The sequence below is a fragment of the Amblyomma americanum genome, chromosome 9, assembly GCF_052857255.1.
Source record: "Amblyomma americanum isolate KBUSLIRL-KWMA chromosome 9, ASM5285725v1, whole genome shotgun sequence".
NCBI lineage: Eukaryota > Metazoa > Arthropoda > Arachnida > Ixodida > Ixodidae > Amblyomma > Amblyomma americanum.
The window spans coordinates 122,961,100-122,983,711 of NC_135505.1; the positions used below are offsets into that span (position 1 = coordinate 122,961,100).

General features: G+C 44.7%; 1 protein-coding gene across 3 annotated transcripts in view; it reads right to left on the minus strand.

Moving 5' to 3' along the window:
• Positions 1–1,267: 1,267 nt before the first annotated feature.
• LOC144104233 (xibalbin-1-like) overlaps positions 1,268–22,612 on the minus strand; it is a 104,191-nt gene continuing 82,846 nt past the window's right edge. For 2 of the 3 annotated variants that reach the window (XM_077637115.1, XM_077637116.1), the window contains exons 2-4: positions 10,115–10,260; positions 9,248–9,308; positions 1,268–3,442 (exon numbers count right to left, since the gene is read on the minus strand). In XM_077637115.1, the coding sequence (XP_077493241.1) occupies positions 3,301–3,442; positions 9,248–9,308; positions 10,115–10,205 (294 nt within the window). In that variant the 5' untranslated portion in view covers positions 10,206–10,260 and the 3' untranslated portion in view covers positions 1,268–3,300. The remainder of the gene's footprint in view (positions 3,443–9,247; positions 9,309–10,114; positions 10,261–22,612) is intronic. The other variant, XM_077637117.1, reaches the window with a different exon arrangement.

Genomic DNA, 22,612 nt, shown 5'->3' on the forward strand with positions numbered 1-22,612 from the left:
TGGGTTCTACAACTCGCTTTCCTAGGAGTTCTTTTAAATGATATTCACTGCTTTTAGATTAGCGGAAATGAGCCTAGAATTTGATATGACAATTTTGGCCGGCTAGGCAATTTTTTAGTCCTCTTCGAGTTTTCTTTTGTCTTTTTGTTTTCAGCGTCATTCTACGACCTGGTTGCTATGCCTGAATGAACTAATATATATTTTTAGTTAAACCAATAAAGTGATTATTTCAACAGTTTGCAAGTTAAGTTTAAGTTCAGTAGCAACCACAAGAAGCGGCGCAGTCGAAGACATCTCTCGACATTTGAAGAAACGAATGCTGGGTCTGAACGTAACCAGGAACGAAAAGCGCCCAGACTACAATTTTTTCTTCACATCAACGTTCTGCGCATTAATACTATGATCGTTGCGTTGCATGCTAACTTACTCAATGATCATGTCCTGGCTTGCTTTGTGCTCGGTGCTTATGCGATAAATATATGTGCAGGATTCACGGCTGGCGGCCGAGTCATTCATAATGAATAACCTGCGTCAACATTTTTCTTTTGTAACCAAATATACTTTGTAAGCTTAAAAATGTCTTACTTTGTTCTACTCTTTCTGTTTACACATGCATAGTAAATGCTACAACATTTTAATGTTTAGCCGCTCTGGCGCGCAGCCAAGATAGAGTATCCGTTAAGAATATTTCCCATTTGCCCATGTAATTAAACACAGGCCGTTTTATTACAGACAATTTTTACAACTTCACTGGCCTGCGTGAGATAGACGGTTAAAATAAATAGATGCACAACAATCGAAACTGCTGTTTCGTGTAGGTTAGCTCATGTCATCATCACTCTCGTTTTTATCGCAGCAAAAGTGATTCCTCTTCCTAACATAAAGAGTGAAATCAAGTGGCTTGGCCATGCAACCATGGATTAAACTCTCTCATAGCAGATTTTCTGTTTTTCGTCTCATGACGTCACTAAGATGTCAGTTTTATATGCGACTCTGTTATGCTTGAAAATATTTATCACAGCCTTCACGAAACATGTGCCGCATTTGAGAAAATGCTAGCAGTGTGCAGTTCACGCTTGAAGTCAAAATTGCTCAAGATAAATAATGCTAAAAAGGTAGACTTTTTTTTTATACCCTGCATTAGGACAGAATAGTTGATCGCAGGCAAAACAGACGCCGTTCTTCATCTATCCGAAAGAATGCCAAAAACAAAGGTTTGCATGCATGTGCTTGTGACAGCAGAAAATTTCGCCCTTCAGGTCACATGAACGACTCCAAAATATATGCATACTTTATTCACGCACAACTCAGACTACAAAAACAAGAACAAACGTACACCCAGTGGGAACACTACTTCTTTTATACGCGCTAACAGCTCGGCACGGCATTGTTGCCGGCCTATGGCGAGGAGGGAGCTTGAGTAGTATTTGCTGAGGAATAGGATGGAGGTACAACAATGTATCACACATTCGAATCCATAGCCTTTGAGGTTAGACGTGTCAAGAGGAATGTTTGATAAAGTTGCGCGAACAGCGTTGAGGTGGTGAGGTCTGTTTTGCTTACTTTTTTGATTGAGGGAAAACACGAGTCGCCCGTGGAAGAGGAAGCCCTGTTGGACGAACAATAACTCTGAAGTGTGAGAGAGATTCGTTTTGTGTCAAACCTGTGTAGCCAACCTTCAGCAGCAGCGACCGAATCTTTCTCACTTGAAAGGAGTGTGCATAATCTGTTTTGCCTGCCTGTTTTTGGAGGTGGAGAGGCGTGAACATATTAGAGGGAAGAGTGTGCTGATAGTGTGCGGAAACAGGACAACTAAAGCTGGCTTCGTGCATGTGGTTTTGGTAGCATGAAGCTCCGTCCTTTGTAGGATGTGCATTGCATTGAACGTGCAAAGCCAAGTCGGGTTCTTGACATGTTCACAACTTCCTTGAGTTCAAAGCAGACAGAGAGTGTGACAGTCGGGATCTCTATATACTTGCAATACGAAACTCATGCAGGGGTTGTGGCGTGGCGGTATGGTGCAAGAACGCGTGCATAAGAATAATAAAAGCGTTTAGAATAAAAAAGTACGCAATTTCACGGTTGGGTGGATATTGAAAACGCTGAGGATATGACATCAGATATTTTGATGCTGCAGTGAACAAAGTGAGGCTGCAGGTGGTCAGATGGGATTACTCCGCACCAATTGGTGTGAAATGACAAAAACATATAAAACGTACTGCAGTGCCAAATAGTGAATAGAAATATTTCAGAACAAAAGGCTCAAAAACAATCCTTTTAAACCGTCACTTAAGTACAGTCGAAAAATGGCCCTAAAATTAGAATTAATGCCAATATTTTTCGACTCAAAGACTTACCATTTGGTACAATCGCTGAAGTTCTTGGAGAATTTTAAGGAAATAAGCGATAATTCATAATGCTGACTTGATGCAAAAACAGACATACTTGGCTTACATGCTAAAAGCTGAGGAGAATGTAACTAGACTGCAGCATTCTGTCTGATTTTCAACACCTTAATGGGCACAAGCATAACAGTTTCTTGTCGTCCTGGGAACAATTAACGACACAGAGATCACAGTAAATCACTAACTGACAACAACGTTGTTAGGTAGTAAAACCAACATTAAACTTTCAGTTATCTTTGATCCCCCTTCACACACTGCGCATAACCTTTCCAGCACTGTCTTCCCAGATAAAATGCATCCCATAAACACCACAGAATAATCTTCCCTAAAACAATGCAAACATTTCAGTTTATTTGCATCAGAGCAAAATGCTAGTTACCAGAGATGGGAAGAAGGTTGCAAGCCGTTAGTTCCTCTTCAAACCGTGGAAATGTGTCGTGCCGTTAAAATATACGCCGGTGAGAATGCTCAAAAAACAAGCGTTGCCAGCTTTGTTTTGCTAAAGCACCTACTTTTCTGGACACGGCAATAAGGCCAGAAGCAAGGACGAAAACTACGAAGATCGGAAAGCCTCAAAAGGAACTAGCTAAGCTTTTTTTTATTTATTTCTAGTACCCGACGTCTTGATCTTGGCTGATGTTTCAGAGCAGAGAAACGAAGTCAGTTCACTAAAAAGACCATTATTTCCTCCATTAAAGTCGTTCCACACTCCCCACTTTCTTCTGTCCTGTTCTTGTCCGTCATGATCAGAAACTATACCGCCAATTGCGCGCACAGAACAATGTACAACAGCGAAGACATGTGTTAATGACAACACAAAGCTCTTTTTTTTTTTACATTCACACCGTAGAACAGAGATGACGACGTTGTTGTTCTGATGTGAGCGCTTGGCTGCTCACTTCTTTCCCAGCGACTGGAACAGGCCCGCCCTCTGGCAGCGGCAATTGGTACCCCAGAGGTTGCAGCGGCAGGCCGACTGGTGGCAGCAGTCGTTGGGTCGGCCATCGCAGGTGCCGCCCCGCCGGATGCAGCTGCGCCTGCGGATGGCCAAAGCAAACTCGTTACTTAACGTTTAAGTCATCGGCCCAAAAAGGCCGCATACCGATGAATCGTCAGACACTAGACGTGTGTTCCTTGGGATGAACGGCTTCAAGGTTTGTAGCTTGTATGGACCACACTTCGTTAACTAGAAAATGCTAATATTGCCTGAGCTGAGCTTTGTGTTATTAACTTGGGGGTTTAGTTTTCTCGACAATGCAGTTTGTAGAGCAGATTTTAGAGCTCAGGTTCATCATCATCAACATCAGCCTAACTACGTCCGTTGCAGGACAAAGGCATCGCTCATATCCATTCAGGTGACACTATCCTGAGCCCCTGAGCCAGCTGCGGCCACCGAAGCCCCGCAAACTTCTTTATCTCAGCCGTGCACCTATCTTCCGCCGCATGCTTCGCTTGCCTTCTACTGGAATCCAGTCCGTTACCCTCAAAGAACACCGTTGGCTTTGCCTTCGAATTACATGCAATTCCACGCTCATTTCCTCTCCTTTATTTCGACTACAGTCGGATACAATTCAAGAAGGAAGCGGAAAACGCCCCTCTATGGAGACCCTCCAGCCAATGGCGTCTACCGATTCTCCCCTTTGACCGATCTCCATAGGTCGGCTAGCCTTAAATATCAGGGGGTGGCAGATAGATGGGGAATAACCACGGATTAACTGGGTTAACCGCGGCGTCATAGAAATCGCGCGATGCCATTGGCTGAAAGGTCTCCTTTGAGGGGAATCTTCCTCTTCGTACTTGAGTTGTATCTGACTGTAATCATCATAATCATCATGATCATCAGCCTGACTACACCCACTACAGGGAAAAGGCCTCTCTCATGTCTCTCCAATTAATCATGTCCTTTGCCAGCTGCATCCACCCTTTGCCTGCAAACTTCTTAATCTCGTGCGCCCACCTAACCTTCTGCCGCCCCGTGCTACGCTTACTTTCTCTTGGAATCCACTCCGTTACCCTTAACCAGCGGTTATATTGCCTTCGCATTGCATGCCCCGCCCAAGCCCATTTCTTCCTCTTGATTTCGACTAGGATACCATTAACTCGCGTTTGTTCCCTCACCCACTTTGCCCGCTTCCGGTCCCTCAACGTTACACCTATCATTTTTCTTTCCATGCTTCGCTGCGTTGTCCTTAACTTAACCTGAACCCTTTTCGTTAGCCTACCCGTTTCTGCCCGTAGGTGAGTACCGTAAGATTATGCTGTTGTACACTTTCCTCTTGAGGGAAATTGGTAAACTGCCACTCATGATCTGCGAGAGTTTGTCATATGCGCTCCACCCCATTCTTATCCTTCTAGTTATCTCCCTCTCATGATCCGGATCAGCTGTCACTACCTGACCTAAGTAGACGTATCTTTACCACTTCCAGCACCTCACTTCCAATTGTGAACGGCTGTTTCCTTGCTAGACTGTGGAACATTACTTCGGTTTTCTGCATGTTAAGTTTTAGACTCAGCGTTCTGCTCTGCCTGTCTAACTTATTGTTCACGATTTTCAGTTCACCTCCTGAGTGACTCAGCAAGGAAATGTCATCAACGAATCGCAGATTATTTAGGTATTCTCCATTTACTCTTATTACCAACTGTTCCCAATTCAAGCCTCGGAATACCTCCTATAACCAGCCGGTGAATAGTATTGGCGATATGGTGTCACCTTGCCTGACGCCCTTCGTTATTGCTGACTTTATAGAGGACTATGGTAGCTGTGCAGTTGCTATGTATTTCTTCCAGTATTTTGACATAAGGCTCTTCTACGCCCTTACTGCTGAGGTTTCCATTGAGTCGGATGCTTTCTCGTAATCAATGAAGGCTATATATAGAGGTTGGTTATATTATATGCATTTCTGTATCACCTGACTGATAGTGTGAATATGATCTATTGTGGAATATCCTTTACGAAAGCCTGTCCGATCGTTTGGTTGATTAAAGTCCAAGGTTAGTCTGACTCCATTAGCGATTACCTTAGTAAATACCTTGTATAGGCATCGGGTAGTAAGTTGATCGGTTAAATCTCGTTTGTTCCTTGAACTAATATGTTAACGTCGCACCAGTTATCCTTCCTATAGCTCGCTGCGATGTCAATCTAAGTTTAAGCATTCTCGTTAGCCTCCAGGTTTCCGTCCCATAGCTGAGTAATGCAACATCCAGGATTTGCGGTTAACGTGATGTTAACGTTGCCAAGAGAGCGGTATTCATGCTCTTATTTTTTGAAAGGATTGTCACACATCCTGACTTTGACCCCGTTAGAAGGTCTTTGTTCCGCCGTCTAACGCCAACTGAGAGTTGAGCGTTTGGCAGATACTATCCTTCCCCACCTTTGTCCGGGTTCGCATCGACATACCTTCCAGCCCTTTGGCCATTTGGGATGAAACTCATGCTTATGAGACAGAGAAGTGGCTCTTTCGAGGTATAGTTACCTATATCCCTCTTCTGAACTGATTTGTATGGTTGGTATGCCTTTGAAATATATTCTAGGTTCCCGCTTATGTTATCGTAAGACGATGCACACTTTGCACTTAGAGAGGTGACTTCAGGAAGGAGATTGGCGACACTCTTCAACTTAAAATGCAACACAGACTCGATTGCAGATAAGAAGTACAGTTTATTTCCAACGCTTAAGGAAAGAACTCCTGGCAAAGAATGCGGTCAACAATGCGTCCACTTAGGTAAAAAGTTAAGTAGGACCCATGCAAACTCTACGCTGGGCTGCTGCAAATTAACCTTGACAGTAAATAATGCAACCTTTTTCCTCAGCATTTTTGGGATTTATATTCCTTGTTTTTGTCGTTATATTTACTTCCCTGTATGTGAGCGTATAAATTTATTTCCAAGGGCTCTCTACGTTGAAAATAAATTACAAACGCTGCGATAGAGCTGAGCAGTTTTCTCGCTAGCTAAGCCGAGTTTTCCGATATCCTTCCATAATTTGCTTAAAACCGAAGACCATCCATTTCGAATGAAGTCACATTTGTTATGATTTATTTCCGGCCAGAATTACGGTGTGCTCCTTGAGTCCTGTCGTACAGACTAAATCTTGAAAATAAATGTTTTATATTCGTTCAATTTCGTTTTTCAGAAAATATCGGTTTTTGAACTGTTATCTCAGCTTCCCTTTTAAATGTACTTGTCTTTGTACTCATTGGATTCAATAACATCAAGATTCCCATCAGTTTCCCGCTTGCTCGCAAAGCAAGAATGCAACAGGGGGCCAAGAGTTTTGAACAAACCACGAGAAAATTAGTGAAGGCAGAAGCAAGAAAAAGATGCGGCAAGGCATCTTGAGTTTCAAGGAACACCGGAAATCGGAGTCCAGCTTAGTTTCCGTTTATTCTCCCGCTTTGAAGAACTCTGAGATCAAAGGACTCTGATTGCGGTTTGGGGCATGGTTCTGGTCAATCTGTGCTCAGCGGACACTTTTTTTTTGTGGTAGCAGGACGCACGAGTTTGCAGAGAGCTGTGATTATTTCTCATGTGTGAACTGGTCTTGACAGCCCAAGGCGATATTCTTATTGCTGTTATATGTCTAGCCTCGAGCGTGGCAGGGTTTTCAAGCGCTTCATGTTTGTGTGTGCACGTTCATGTCTGTCCTGTGTACGTTTGCGCGGCTGTGCGTGCTGTGTGTTTATATGTGGGTTTGCATGTACTATTGTTTACAGTTTCCTATCTCTTGCAGCACAATTCTGCCCTGGCCACTATAAGCTTGCGCAGTATTCTTACCCAAAAGTAACACATGTGGGCATGCTCGTTCAGTTTACCTTCGCAGGCATGCTTGCCACAGTGAACTAGATTCTGTTAACTTGTACAAACATCTCCGTCGTTTGCAATTCACCTCTCCGCAGTTCCGAAAAGTACATCAGATATATAAACTGTCGCTTTCATTTCGACAGCGTAAAGGGACACTGGCAAGGGGGAAACCAGAGCACGAGAAACTCGGATGTATTCATTGCTAGGATGCTTTGAAATTCTATATGTATACACCGTCGAGAACTAGAGCTGTCGTCTTAGGTACACAAAAAAACTTTGCTGGAGCTTGGGTGCCGGAATAGCGGTTTCTATAACAGGCGCAGAAACCTGCAGAACCTTTGTTAGAACTGGAAGCATGCAAGAGCAAAATTCGCTCGTTGTTGCAACAGGAGCGATGTGGCGGACTTGTTTTTTGTTCCTTAAAGGGATACTGAATGAAAATCTGAAAATATTGAGAAAACACCACATCTTCATTCGTAAGATACAGTTGCCAAAGTACACAGTACTCATTTCAGTTATTTTCTTGTTCACGGATGGCTGCATTTGTGATGCTTTGCGAGTGGCCGTCGGCCAGCACTCGGCACGCTCCTGGCTATGCATTGGCGGATATGACGTCAAGCCTGCCCTCAGCAGTGTTGTACAGCAACTTGCCTGGCAGTGCGCATTTGACGATTACCCATCTCATGCCATGCTTACCAGTGTTTATGCTAAACATTGAATGAACGCGCAATGGCCCCGAAAAGTCAAACAGGGGTTTAGGTGCGGTATCATACTTGGAAGCCGGATATAAATCTGGTTCCTGCGGGTCAGATGAAGCGTCGCAAGCTCACTTTTGCCCGGAACGAGACAGTGATCGTTTCTCTGGTAGGCACGAGATGGCGCAACCAACAAAGGACACTGTGCACACACAAACAAGAACGAGAAGGGCACACAATAAGCGCAAACTCGCGAGAGGTGGCGCTACCGGTGCCATCTCTGGGAAATGCTGCTTTTTTGGATTTCCGCCGCTGCTGGCGGTGGGAATTTTCAGTTATTTTGGGCCGAATCAGGCAAGTAGCCGCCGAAAAGTATACCTCCAAGAGAGGCAGACAGAGAACCTTGAAGCTTGGGCACGAGGATGCGGCACGAAATGGACAGTATACAACAAGCGAAAGCATGAAAAACGCGTCCACCTTGACGCGGTTCATACTGGCGATAGCCTCGGACGGTTAGGGTTGACGTCACATCCCGTATTGTCGAAGCTTTCAATGGCAGCCGCGATGTGTGGAGGTTTGAGAAGTATTCATTAAAACAATTACTTTCCGCTAATTTCTGTGTCAAAAGATTGTTGATTTGTCACTCTATGTGCCACAGCTACCATTTTGGACTGAAATCTCAGCGGTCAATTTTCCGTTCCCTATTCCTTAAATTTGCAATCATGATGACTTTAGCGCTTTATCCTAATGCATGTACACGCAATTTTTTAATGAAACAACTAAGGTACGGGCGAGTGCCATAGATATTCAATTAATTATAGCTTTGCGTGTTCATTCAAAGTTACCACTGTCGGTAGGCCTTCTGAACACTTTGAACATAGCTAGAAAAAAACTGAAGAACATAAAAATGACTTCAAAATTACTCTCACTTATTAATGCTTTTGATCGGGGCAACTTTTGTGTGCTTTCACAACTTGTGACAGGCGCTGATCACATGAGCGGCGCTAGTCACTTCATACACCTCAACACTGGCCACGCCTATGCCAGATTACCCAAGAATGATCAACTGACAGCTACTCTGAGAAAAACATTACACTGCATCAGCTGGATCTGCTACAGGGGAAATCCATCACACCGTCGTTGCTTCATAAACAGATCAACGTTAATCGTCAGTGATAGAATTTGAGAGCGTGACAACTATTTGCAGTGCTGGGCCTTTAACGGCGCAATCCTTGGAATATGTATATAGTTGCAAAGACAGTCACGCAGTAATCCGTGATAGATTTTACAGTGGTTATTTTAAAATTTACCCGGGTCACCTACAACACATGAGGGAAATATACTCACTTATCGGCTGACATTAGGTAGTTTTCCAGTCGCTCCTTGTATTCATCTAACAGTGTATCATCTGGAAAGGAAAATGAGCACAAATTTAATCTCATGAGGACGCAGAGTTAAGAATCAACGCAGACATCGGGATTACAGCATGCCTTCTCAGAAATAAACGTCAAAAATCTATTGCTCGTACACCCGACGGTATACCAGACGGTAGTGAATATATGTGGTTATAATAGTCTAAACCTCCGAAATTTGATGAGGCTAGTCTGCACCTTCAGTATCCCGAACTCCTTTCTCTTTCACGTGCTCAAAGATCCTAACGAAAGAATGATTTTTTTGCGACGCATGGTCTTCGATCACAGTGTAATATTAATGCATGAAGTCCAGACGGTGCCGAACGCCCATAGCCTCGGTGCTATTAGCGTCATGCAAAAATTTATAGGATAATTCTACAGCTTTTGTCAGCCTGACTAGTAAAATTGTAAATTTTAAAAATAGCACTCCTTTAAGAAAAGCCGGAAAAAATTACATATTACGGTGAAGTTTCTAAAAGCTTGTATTAGAGATAAAGAAGTAAAGAAAGAGGAAGATAGGTAGGTTAAGGTTAACTAGAACACTGGCAGAAAACTTCACAACGGTTCATGCTGGAAGATGAAAATATTAATAGCTGCAGGCAGCTGCCGCTACCTGGCAGCTAGCCGTGGACAATGCCGAGCAAGGAAATTTATACACAAGTGAAGCTCAGTTTATCCTTGTGAGGATTTCTTTTTTTTTAAGTAATTATCGGCTCCCAATAGGAGAGAGGGGCCCATGCAGAGCGACGTTTAGTCGAGTGAACACGGTATTAACGACGTTATGAGCAGAAGATAAACTAACTTTTCTCACCATAGTTGTTGTATGGCACAGCCAGCACTGTTCCCACAAAGAAAATGACTACTAAGGTGAGGGCGACGAGCTGCGACTGCATGGTTCTGCTGGAGCGATGAAAGGGCTGAGGTGACAGCAGACGTCAGGAGTTGCAACTGCGAAAACAATAAGAAAAAAGACACGAGCATAAACATCAGCTGCACAGAACATTGCCTAGCTTCTTGCAGCAAAGAAATACAAAACATACGTTAGGCCGATTTTGGAATACGCAGCCACCGTATGGTGGCTGCGTATTCCAAATTACAAAATTGCGTATTACAAAAACAAACATAGCGAAACTAGAAAACGTTCAGCGCTAATCCGCGAGATTTATTTGCAACTTCTATAGGCGGTGCATGTCCCCCACCTGTCTATTACAGACTGCTAACTTAGATACACTGGAGTCACGCCGGTACCTTGACAGATTGAAGTTTTATTTCTTACTGTACAACGACAAAATAGGAATAGACGAAAGCACATACATTCAACCCGCGAATGCGCGTACGACCCGTTCATTCCACAGGAAAAAGGTTAAGGATTTCACATGTAAAACCAACGTGCTCAAGAACTCCTTTTTTTCCCAGGACAACACGTGACGGGAATGCACTGGATGCCCAAACTGTTGAATGCTCCTCTTGATGCGTTCACAGACGCACTCCTGAGTAAAAAAACAAAAAGTATTGTAATCTGCTCTGAGCCTGTTCTTGTGCCCCGTATTCACCTTTTACTCCCTTGACACATTTTTTTTCCCGGTCACTATTGAACTTTACATAAAGAACCATGCGGATTTTGGCGCTGGAGACCATCCGTTATCTTGAAGTGCGCTTTCTTGTCAGATGTACATATTCTGTATGATCATTGCCACCCACTCCTGCCCAAGACATTGCATGAGGTCGGCAGTACATGTGCAATAAATAAATAAATAAATAAATAAATAAATAAATAAATAAATAAATAAATAAATAAATAAATAAATAAATCTTGTTAGATTGTGGTCGAAAAAAACAAGTTGACCAACCGGCCACACTCCTCACTAGAATAAGGCTGCAAAAAAAGAGGAATCCCGCAAGCGATTGCTAGCACTTTATGGTCATGAAAAGGGTATATCGGTGCCATTTGCACATTAGGAAGCATCTAGCAGGGTCAGGTATATAGACTTCGTTGTTCCCAAGTCGCAAGTGACCGTGCAAGCATCTCCCGGCGGTGGGCGCCGTTATTAACATTTAGGATGGCTCAGCAATGAAAGCAATCATCAGTTACTCTACTTTGTTAAAACACCTAAGCACGGAAATGACTCCCGGATGGAGGTACGGAACGGGAGTGCGGCCCATAGAAACACATCTAAGCAAAACCTTCAGAAATGTTTTTCTTATTCCACAGAGCACTAATAGAGATGGCTGTTTGTTAACAGCTGGCGAGTGCATAGAAAAAGAGTGTGACAAAGTATATACTACGTCATTCGCACTAATCTTTGTAAAATACCAGGATAAATGTTTGTTGTGGAGCCGGTCACACCCCAAAAGGAGCTCTGTCCACAGAGTGCTTACTTGAATCGCGCAAGCCTCTCGTGTGTAGTACAACATGTGTAGTGCGACAATTCACATTTTCCGGTATACCACCGCAATAAAATTCTCAAGATGACGCGTCACAAGTTTTATATTTCTTGATTCATAGTGGCGATTGTCAAAACATGTGCCGGGTCAACACGGCTGCAGGCTTCGTGGAGGTTGATGTTCTCAGCACGCTTCTACTTTGAAGCACTTATAATAAACTGCACATCTCCAATCAAAAAGGTTAACTTTAACCCAACGTTTGGAAGCCGACTCGGCTCCTTCATCAGGGGTGACTGAGGGCAGCAGCAGCGTCTTTTAAGTATGGAGGGGAGGGGGGGGGGGGGTGAAAAGAACGACAGCTGTGTCGCGAAAGGCGCGGGGGAGGGGGAGGGGGGTTTAGGTTGTTAGTCACGCTGGCGCACTGCAGGGAGGTGCTGAATGGCGACTTTTTTTCGTTGCGTTGAAGAGCGAAGTCCCTGGGCATATACTGGGGGAGGTTTCCTTTTGTGCGGTTGATATTGTTCGGGATGGTTTGGATATGCCAGGATTCCAGAAGGAGCCTCTTGAGGTAGTTTGTTTCGGTTCCGAGGATGCGGGTTTCTTCAAAGTTGATTCTATGGTCGGAGTTCTCGGAATGTTCGGCTACTGGATTGCGCTCTCTTGCAAATTTGCGGACGTCGTTTTTATGTTGTCGAATTGTTTCTTTGAAATTTTTGGTTTCGCCGATGTAGCTTGCGTCGCAGTCGGCGCATGGAATTTTGTAGACAATGCCTTGGGCTCTTTCTCTCGGCGGTCGGTCTTTGAGAACAGGTAGGCAAAGCGCAACAGTGTTTGTGGGCTTGTGCGCAACCTGGAGACCCGATTTTTTCAGGATTCGGGCGATGGTTTCGCTGACACCTCCGACATAAGGTAAAGTGACGTATTTCGAAGCACGAGGGACAGTACCGGTAAAGCACTGATGTCGCTGGCATTCGCTGGACTTGAGCGAACTGTTTTACATCGAAAGTCTCTTAACTTGCCAAGATTAAGAAATGGATTTGGTGGTAGATCGTTCACGAAAATTACAACGCACAAAAATAAAGCCCTTTTCTCTTAAACGGCTTATCATAACTCCGGCGTAAGTGTTGACGCAAGAAGAAAAACTGATCGGCTGTCACTCACGTGGCAAGTAAGAAAACAGGAGTCTCATAGCTGTTTGCATAACGTTCACAAATTGAGCTCGCCACCGCTGGTAGCTGCAGCGAAATTTGAAGCGCTAAGCAAATATTTGCCACTACATTGCCCGGATATTTGTCGCTTGAGTGGCCGGTCTTTTTGCACTTAGGCACGCTGACGCCGTTGACGAGGGTTCATATCGTTGTTAGAGGTTTCTTGCCGCTATCGCTTCATCGAATAAGGCTTCAGTACGTCGTAAGACGTTGGAATCCTCAAAGTAGAATCAGTATACTTTTACCCCGGCGGCGAATATCTGCGCCGATGTGAAGTAATGAGAAACAGCCTGTTGACTTTAAAGGTCCTGGATAAGGTTGAAATCCGAGCAAAACTTAAAGCTACAGCAGGCGTATAAACAGATGACAAAACAACGAAGCTTTTAGCATGCAACAAGAGTTGACAATGCACCAACTCCCATACACTTACGATCGCAAACGTCACAATATCCCAATCTTCGGTGTATTCAGAATCCTTTTAATCTGCGTGTGCTGCGAGCTCAATTAGACTTACGACTACCGCAACTTCCACGACAGTCCTAATATTTATTGCAACGAAATAGAGGTATTCCTTGCTGTGAATGCAGCGATTTCTATGATGTCCGATGAAAATTAGCCCAGCACTGAGCGCTGGCGAACTACTTGTGGGGGATTTATTTAATGGGGGATGTCTTCAGCGTGGACTGATATCCGCGTACGAATAGTGAATAGCAACAGCGAATAGCAGCATCCGTGAAAGCGTGATGCTTATCGAAAGTGTATCCAGTTCTTTCTCAACAGATATGTTCTGCATGCACTTAAGGTTCTTACTGAGCTGAACACTCGTGATGATGAGCGTCATGTATGAGATCTCTGCGACTCACCAGACGAAGAAAAATAGATTTTTTTTACTTTTACAGTAAGCACAAAAATATCGCCAGAGAAGCCGGATTCTGAATGTGATGTCTTATACTGTTGTGTGGTGCCCTGTATGAGAAATCATTATCAAAGTTAGGTGGGCGGATGAAATTAAGAAGTTTTCGGGGATAGGGTGGCCGCAGCTGGCACAGGACAGGGTAAATTGGAGAGATATGAGAGATGCCTTTGTCCAGCAGTGGATGTAGTCAGGTTTATGATGACGATGATGCATATTTGCATACATAGTGTTGAAATAAGGAATTCATTTTTGAGCGGCTTTAGCTGCATTGATAATAACTTTGGGTAACTACTGCGTAACTTAACTAGCCGCTCGCTCCTCCAGATCTAGCGACACGCAGCTACATCCATATGTTACCCAATGCATGGCTGGGCAAGGAAAGAATTAACATGAGAGCAGAGTCCGCACAAAGCGCCTCGAAAAATTTACGAAATCTCCGTTTCCCAACGAAAGCGATCCATTGTATTCTCAATACTGATGAGCGAAGTGAAAACTGACGTTTGGTAACACCTTCCCATTAACGCAGCTCCTGACTACTGCGGCGTCTCGCGACAAATAGCTCGACAGCGAGGGTGGTTTTAATTTACGTGACAGAATCACCACGGTTACTGAAGCATGAAATTAACCCGCCGCGGTGTCTCAACCCTTGAGCTTTCGGCTGCTGGGCCCAAAGTTACGGGAGTGAATCCTGAAGGCGGGCAGCGCATTTTGATTGAGTCAAAATGCAAGAGCACCCGACTGCTGTGCGGCGAATGGCCACGTTAAGCAACCGCATCTGGAGGAAATTACTCCGCAGCCCTCCCCTACGGGCTTCGTTATTACCCACCTTAGGCCTCAATATTAAATGACGCATACAGTGCCAAGCATGAAATAATAAAATATGCAGCCTTCGAGACTGTTTATGAGCAGTAACTTGTCCTTCTACGTTTACAAACTACTATTACTGTCCTTCTGGAAAAAATAATGCGTCCAAGCAGGCAGTGAAGGCTCTCCCTAAATAGGGAAACATTTCCTGTCTTTTTCTGCCGGCAGCAGTTATTGTAGTGGTAGTTCATTTTTGGCACTGTGGCAGAGCCTTTCGTCGTCAGAGTCGAACAGACTCTGCCGGCAGGGAAGATCTCTTGTCGTCACGAAAGGGGCCATTTCGGTCGTTACCTCTTTAAACCGCGCTGAGTAACTGAAAATGCGGTCTCTACGAGAGGAATTTATGTTCTTTGAACAGATTTATATCTACCGATGGCGCAGCATGGTTTTTGTTCTCCTTCAAGGACATGAATTCACCTTACCGGTCTAGGGCTGTAGACCAGCTGACTAGATGAAGAGCCACAAAGATACAGAACAGCAGAAAGGAACGCAACAATGCGGCAAACTGGCTCCTGAATTCGTTTGTCTTCAATAGAAGTGTGCTGTTGCCTTTCTCAGGGTCCATTAAAAATTATCTTGTCTTTCTCTAATGCAGTTCAGTTCTGGTGTTTAGGTGTGCGCTCGCAGTTGGAAGAATACACGAACACTCACGTTCAACAAAGCCGCAGACAAACACTCGACAGGAACTTCTCTGAGCCCCTCTTGCTCCTAATGTGCTCGTAAATTACTTAGACTAAGACGTTAACCGAATTACAACGCCTTTTTACGGCCTCAGTCGAAGCCATTGCACTGCAACAAAGCGTGTTACGAAGGCTTTCTATTCCGGGAGGGTCCTGCTTTAACGAATCAGAACGTTCGACCTTACCTTAATGTGCCTCAGTGAATTTTGCACGGCATACAGAAAAAAAAGGAGAAAAGAATTAGAAGCATGGAAAAAGAGCACTGGAGTTCTGTTGTTCCCGCGATTTGCTTCTGCCTCGATTGGCACAATTCAGCGTGGGTTAACATTTAGTCCGCCGGGAATGCACGGCTCGATCCACACGAAGAAAGGCAGCGCCATCTCGCGGATTGCTTGGAAAACGCACAAGAAATGCAAATCGGACGCGTAATTAAGGGCCACCGCGTGTGTCGACCGTAATACTTTCCGGCTTCGCAGCCTGGCGCGCCAATTTGTTTTAATTCAGGCCGAGCTGAAGCACGCCACTGCTTATTGGATTCTCTTGCGCGGCAGCTCTTCCGGCTGCAGACGCTGAATTCGTCCGCGCTAGCTTTATCTACTTCCGGTCGGAAGTGCACATATAGTGCGGACAGTGTCGGTGCCGGCGTTTTTATTCCTCGTTATCAGTCCGCCATTCTCATTAACCGTCTGTTTTGGGAAGCGTGCCTGTCAGTCGAGTATAGTGGCATAGCGTGAAACAAACAGGGCCCCGTCAATCTAGTTTGCGAATCTCGAGCAGATTTTCTGGCGCTCCGGACATTCAGACTGGAAGGAAATGTTCTGGGAGAAAAAAGTTCCTTTGTTCTCTGTTCCCACTAGTACCACTCAAAAAAAAAAAATAGAAATATATCGGCTTAACGCAATTACCATCCGCTGTTTTTGTTGTTTTTTGCTGGCTGAAACGTGAAATCAGAATCAACATTGAAGCCATTAAAAGGACATTGAGGACTAGTCATATAATTATTGTTCACCCCAAAAAATATATTCTCTGAATCTTTCTGGCTTTGCTGGTACGGGTCTGGCAGCAAGAGACGCATGTATTGGCAAAAATAATAATTGGTTTTTGGGAAAATGAAATGGCACAGTATCTGTCTCATATATAGTTGGACACCTGAACCGCGCCGTAAGGGAAGGTATAAAGGAGGGAGTGAAAGAAGAAAGGAAGAAAGAGGTGCCGTAGTGGAGGGCTCCGGAATAATTTCGACCACCTGGTGATCTTTAACGTGCAATGACATCGCAATGCACACGGGCGCCTTTGCGTTTTTCCTCCATAAAAACGCAGCCGCCGCGATCGGGTTCGAACCCGGGAACTCCGGATCGGTAGCCGAGCGCCGTAACCACTGAGACATCGCGGCGGGTACATTTATTGGCAAAAAAATTGATTTTAGAAACCTTCCCGCCAGTAGACTCAAACTTGAGTTCCTTACTGAAAAGTGCGAGATGCCACATTCCTGAAGGAAATGGCGGCGTAGCGTGGCCTCCGTGATCCGCGCTCAAACCGGTGTCGACGCAGGCCTTTTACTTGGGAAATCTGCCGGTAGTGGCGACGCTTGTATTTTGTTTTTTAGTCTTGTTTATTTTATAAGAGCTCTGTTTCCGGTGAGAGTAGTCTCGTGATGAAGGCGCAGTACCGCACCGATACAGGCCATCTTCTATTCAACTCCTGCTTCCCTTTAAGGCTAACAAAACCAAACGGACGATACTATTGTGGCTCGTTAATTGCACACAAATGAGTTACGTACACTGGGCACCAAAAGTAAGCCGAGCACCTAAGGACCGCTAAGAGATTCTCGCCGGCCTGTCTCACATCCTCACCTAGAGCTATGTGCAAGTTGTGCTAAAGACGAGATAATGACATATCATTTGCACTGCACTCGCATGACCCTGTCTATTTTCGCAGCTCATCCGCTTTGTCCTGCTATCTGTGCGAGCGTCTGCGTAGAGAATCGGAGTGAGGCTTTGCCATCCAATGACAACTATAGGAGCTGTTGACTGCATGTCCTGATGTCAACAACATCAAAAAGGCTGTAGATTTTATTTTTGCTGCTTTCTTCAGCGTTATTTTCTTCTTTGTTTGTCTAATCATGCTTACAATCTTTCTCAACAGCCACATTTTTTGTGCGCTTAACTTTCCCCCAGGCGGCAAAATTGACTGCACGCGCGCATAAGTTATAAGGTCACGTTCGAAGAGTTACGAATCCAAATAAAGATTTCGTTCCGCAGGTCAGTAATCTTCGCTCTGCGCTTTGCTTGTGGCCTAGAACGCGTGCTGGCGCATGTGTGTCTGATGCACTGACATCAGGGAGGTGCTGCTCTGAACGTGTTATTTGGCGTGTTTTGCTATGCCCGAGTTGATTCGCTCGACAACGCCAACGCGTTTCGATGTTTTCGTGATCAGTCGCCCCGGGAGACCTTGCTGTTTCCGAACACGTGTGTGTGCGGCCACGATATGGCTTCCAGGCATTTCGTGACTTCCAACCACCTTCCCTCCCCCTTTCCGTCTTTGGCGGGGCAGAGGAAGACGCACACAGGCGTCACTCAGAGAGGTCGCGCCGTCGACTCGTCTTCGGACGTCTCTCCAGCCTACTCGCGAGGAAGAAATCGAATCAACCAGTCTGGCGCACCCTGAACGCGCTTCCTGCAAAAAAAATTTCTCTACTTTTTCCGTACCTCCGTGCTTTTCGCCACCAGCCCATTCCGCAGCCCTACACGCATTCCCGCGTCTTTCGGTGCTGAGTACTGCAAGTTTCATTATCTTTGTTTTTTTTCTACCTCTATCTTTCATTCTTCAATTTTCTTCCGGTTTGTTGCGAGGCGAGACGTACGGTTTCCCTAGCGACGGAAACTTGATTGGTCGAGAGGCGTCGCGAGCACCCCCTGGCGGATCCGAGCGAACACGCGACGCCGAGACACGCACACCAAGCGGTAATGAAAAAGTGCAGAGAGGGAGGCCAACGAGAAACAACTACAGAAATGATGAAAGCGGCTAGAGAGCCTTTGTGAATGCCACGAAGACGCGAGTTATATACAGTGGTGGCACATCAGCAAACACCAAAAGGAACCGCTTTCTTTCTCAATTCCTTGATTCTTTTGTTAATTCATTGTGTATTTTCTTGCTGGTTCTGGCACGGGTTACCGACATACATGCCATAAAAGCCTGCTCTTTCAACCTTGAACAATGCCGAGTTGCTGCTGGACTAGGTGGTCAGGTAATGCGCCTTCTGTTCGCAAATAACATCTTGTAAATAAGACACTCATTGCTTCTTTCTTCGGAATTTTTGCAAAGAACGATTGGGCAAACAAAATAACGGGCGGCACATTCATTTTTAACTTTCTTTTGCACCATTAACATTCCACCAGCAAAAGTGTATGGAAAACAGTCTCGATCTTTCCCGGAGCTTGTCGTCGAGTCTGGTTCAGTCGAGAGGCAGGAAATTCGGCAGAATTTCGCGGCGGGCGACGCAGTCTAGTCGAAGCAGGCTTCGATTGCTATACTAGAGGAGCCAGTGTCGCTACTGCGACGCTGAAAACAGGTTTTCCGAGAGCGAGCTAATGCACCGTGCTGACGCTGTCTTCGTTTTCGTACCTGCTGAATATGAAAAGAAAACAAAACCCCAAACAAAAAAAAACAAGAAAGAAAAGCTCGGTTCTTGCATTGCGCCATTATGAACAGCCTTTTTAGCTTTCGCTGATAAAAGCGCACCGGCGAGATTTTTTTTAATAACATGCAAATGTCGCGTCTTCGCCGCAGTAGGCGCTTTTTTCTGATCCAACGAAATGTGCTCAGAAAAGGTTAGAGGCGAAGACTGTTTTTTTTTTTGTAATTTCGTGCCTTTCATTCTGATGTCCCGGACGACCTGATGACTACGAAACACGACACTTGACAACATGTTGAACGCTGAGCAGAATCTTCTCAGTCAACAGCAACGCCTGCCTCGCGACGTAGTCGTGTTATAACTCGGCGTTCAAGGAATTTGCGATATTGAGCGATGCAGAAAAAATTTTACCTTTTTTTTGGTTGTCAAGCGATGATGAAAGAAAAAAAGAATGCGGTGCTGTGTTGGAAGACACTTTCTAGCACGAAATGCTTTTAGCTCGCGTTCTCGGCAAAATTGTAGGATTTCAACGTAGTTAAACCGAGTTGACGGGCGAAAGCATATTTTTAGCCTGGTTGGCTCATGGTTTTGCTTTGCTGCGTCGTCGGCACGTCTGACGATGATATTAGACTCAGATTAAGCACTGATCGAGGTTAAGCTTCTCTGATCTGTTCGCGCCGCAGATGGAAGTTGATGAAGACGGGGATGTGCAGTGCACAGCGCGGGGGTGTGTCGCACACGAGGCGCAATCGTCTGCGGCTTGGTGTTTCGTGGCGTAAACATGCTTAGACTTTTCTTTTCGGCACTATTTCCATGAAATAAACAAAAAAAACTGCTGTGGTAGCATAGTGCTTTCACGTACAGGCCAGCGAAGCTGATCTATTCGCGCCGCCGTTGGCTCGAATCCCAGTCGCGGTTATTTTGTTTAGTTATTTGTTTATTTCACAGCTATGATGCTGCGATTGCTATGTCACCGTTGCTATGCTCTTGACACAAACCCACATACATCGCGAGATATTGCTCTGTGTTTACCCATAGGAATAGTGCTTTCACCCTAATATTCAGTCACAACGTCGTAGCATGACTGAAATATCGTGGTGACATTTGAGGATGCAGAGTACAATAATTTCGCTAGGAAGACAATTGGGGTAATCAGTTATGAATCGAACCCACGTCCTTTGGATTGCGAGTCAAACAGGTTACACCTAGGTTACCGAGACACGTTCATTCGACTTGGTTCAAGAAAGAACTTGTGTGGCTTGTGGTGCATCCCGTGTTCTAGTATGCCTTCTGATGTACGCTAATTATTTCGTGCAATTAAAAACGGTACTAAGTAGAAAATAGAGTAGCAAATAAACATTTAATGCTCTCACGTCGTGAGCTTAAGGCCGAGCTTTAGTGCTCCCTTAATTTTCTTTTCTTGCCGGGCTTCGACACAGTTCTACTATATACATATAAGGAATTGTACAGAAACAGCACAAAAATATACTGAATATATTTGAGGGTGAGTGTCAGATTAACACTCTCCGAGCTCCGTTGAAGATTCCAGCCTTGACAGGCGCTCAGGAGCACATGTTTATGCCTTCAGTACCCACAAAAACCTGTGTACGCTCTCCCGGCAGTATATCCGCGAAGGCCATGCGCCGGGGTTCAAATGATAGGCGTCCAATTTGGGAGCGCCAAATACCATGGAGGACTCCCCCATCGTAGCAGCCTTTCGCGCCGCGTACTAAACAAGCAGCATTTCGTATAGACTTTCGTACAGCCTTTCGCAGCCTTTGGGTATCCCAGTTTTCATCTCTTCATCTTTCATTCGTCCGTTATGGGCCGCTAATGTTTACGAAGGATGCTAAGAGGCCAAGTCCTCTTATTCGGAGGCCGGCGTATGTCAGGGGGGTCGCCAGACAATGAAACCGGCGAAGGCGCCCGTGTACTGTGCGATGTCAGTGCACGTTAAAGATCCCCAGATGGTAGAAATTATTCCGGAGCCCTCCACTACGGCACCTCTTTCTTCTTTCTTCTTTCACTCCCTCCTTTATCCCTTCCCTTACGGCGCGGTTCAGGTGTCCAACGATACGCGAGACTAATACTGTGCCATTTTCTTTCCCCCAAAACTAATTATAATATATTATATAGGCGATCGGTGACTATGAAACGCTAAGAAAATACAAATAACTGATGTCGGATGATCCAAGACTCGAGTGCGGCTACCCCGATCAATGAGATATGCTAACTCTATGCGCTAAGCTCTCTAAGCTCATTTCAAGCTTGCACCTTCTTCCGACGAAAAGATAGACTGTGAATTTCAGAAACCGTGCTTTCAGTCTTCGCATGCGACATGAGGCTAGGATTCCAAGATGCCTTGTTATACGTGACGTAGAAAATTATTTAAGGCCTTTTCCGCGTCAGTGTTTCCTCAAGTGTTAGCCGCGATATTTTAGGAAACGCACAGTCTGTTTGAGGCTTCAGCTGATCAGTCTGAACCCTCATTTCATCAAAAATAACCTGATACGACCACTACAGCCTGCAAGATTAAGCTGTTCTGTCACTGTATAGGCACGTCACTTTAGCCTTAGTCCGCTAGCAGTGAACTTTAAGACTGCAACTCATCCCTTTTAAAGTCAATGACGTCAGCACGCGTCAAGGCCAATGAACGTCCTTCAACCACCATTCTTTGTTTTACTAGCTGATAATGCGACCATCGCTCAATCTCTCTTAATTAAAGACTGACATGAAGGAGTACAATCGTTGCTTCTCTAGCAAACAAATGTCAAAAAATTTCCACTTTGATTTGATGCTAGGATGATAGGAAGCTTAAGAAAGGTTGGACAACGATGGTTTGGTCATCATGCACTCATGTGCAGTCCTCACGCCCAAACTCTTATCAGGCGCATTGTGTTTCATACTGCTAACCTCAAATGGGATTAGGTGTATGTATAAACACAATAAATAAATCGATAAAATTAAACAACAGGCATTACACAAAGTGTGGGGAGTCAAACTACACCGAAGAGGCGTGATGATAGAAAGTTCCAATGGTGGTTTGCTGGCATCCGCGTACCTTCAAGTCACGAAGAGCAGAGAATTGCAGACGACAGGAGGTACGCAGATGACAGGAAATTTTCTGTCGTCACAACATATTTTCTACAATGTTCTTGTCCATGATCTGGCAGTAACAACAGAAATTTTTGTAATAAAAGCAGAATTCTGCGCAGTAGCAACCGAATTTTGCGCTCTTACTACAGAAAAGTTTTTCCCCAAGAACATGTAATAAGACCAGGAATTTTTGCAGTTAGTAGACCAGAAACTAGTGGCACAGGGAAATTATACAATGCAGGAAAAGAATATGTCGCTGCCACAAAACGACAAAAAATTCCGTGCATTTTTGACGCGTTTGTTTCGTGTTTTTCGTTTGGGTTCTTCTAAATGTTGCGAAGCAGTCTCCTTCACAGTGACTGCACGGAATTCCTTCCCAGATAGTACATAAAAATATAAGAAAGAAAAAAGGCACATAAGAAGTGGATATTCAGACCAAAAGTGTTGCCTCAAACTCCCAGCCTTACTCTCTTCACTATTCCATCTTTCCTCATGCTGTTCTCAACTTCGCATCTCG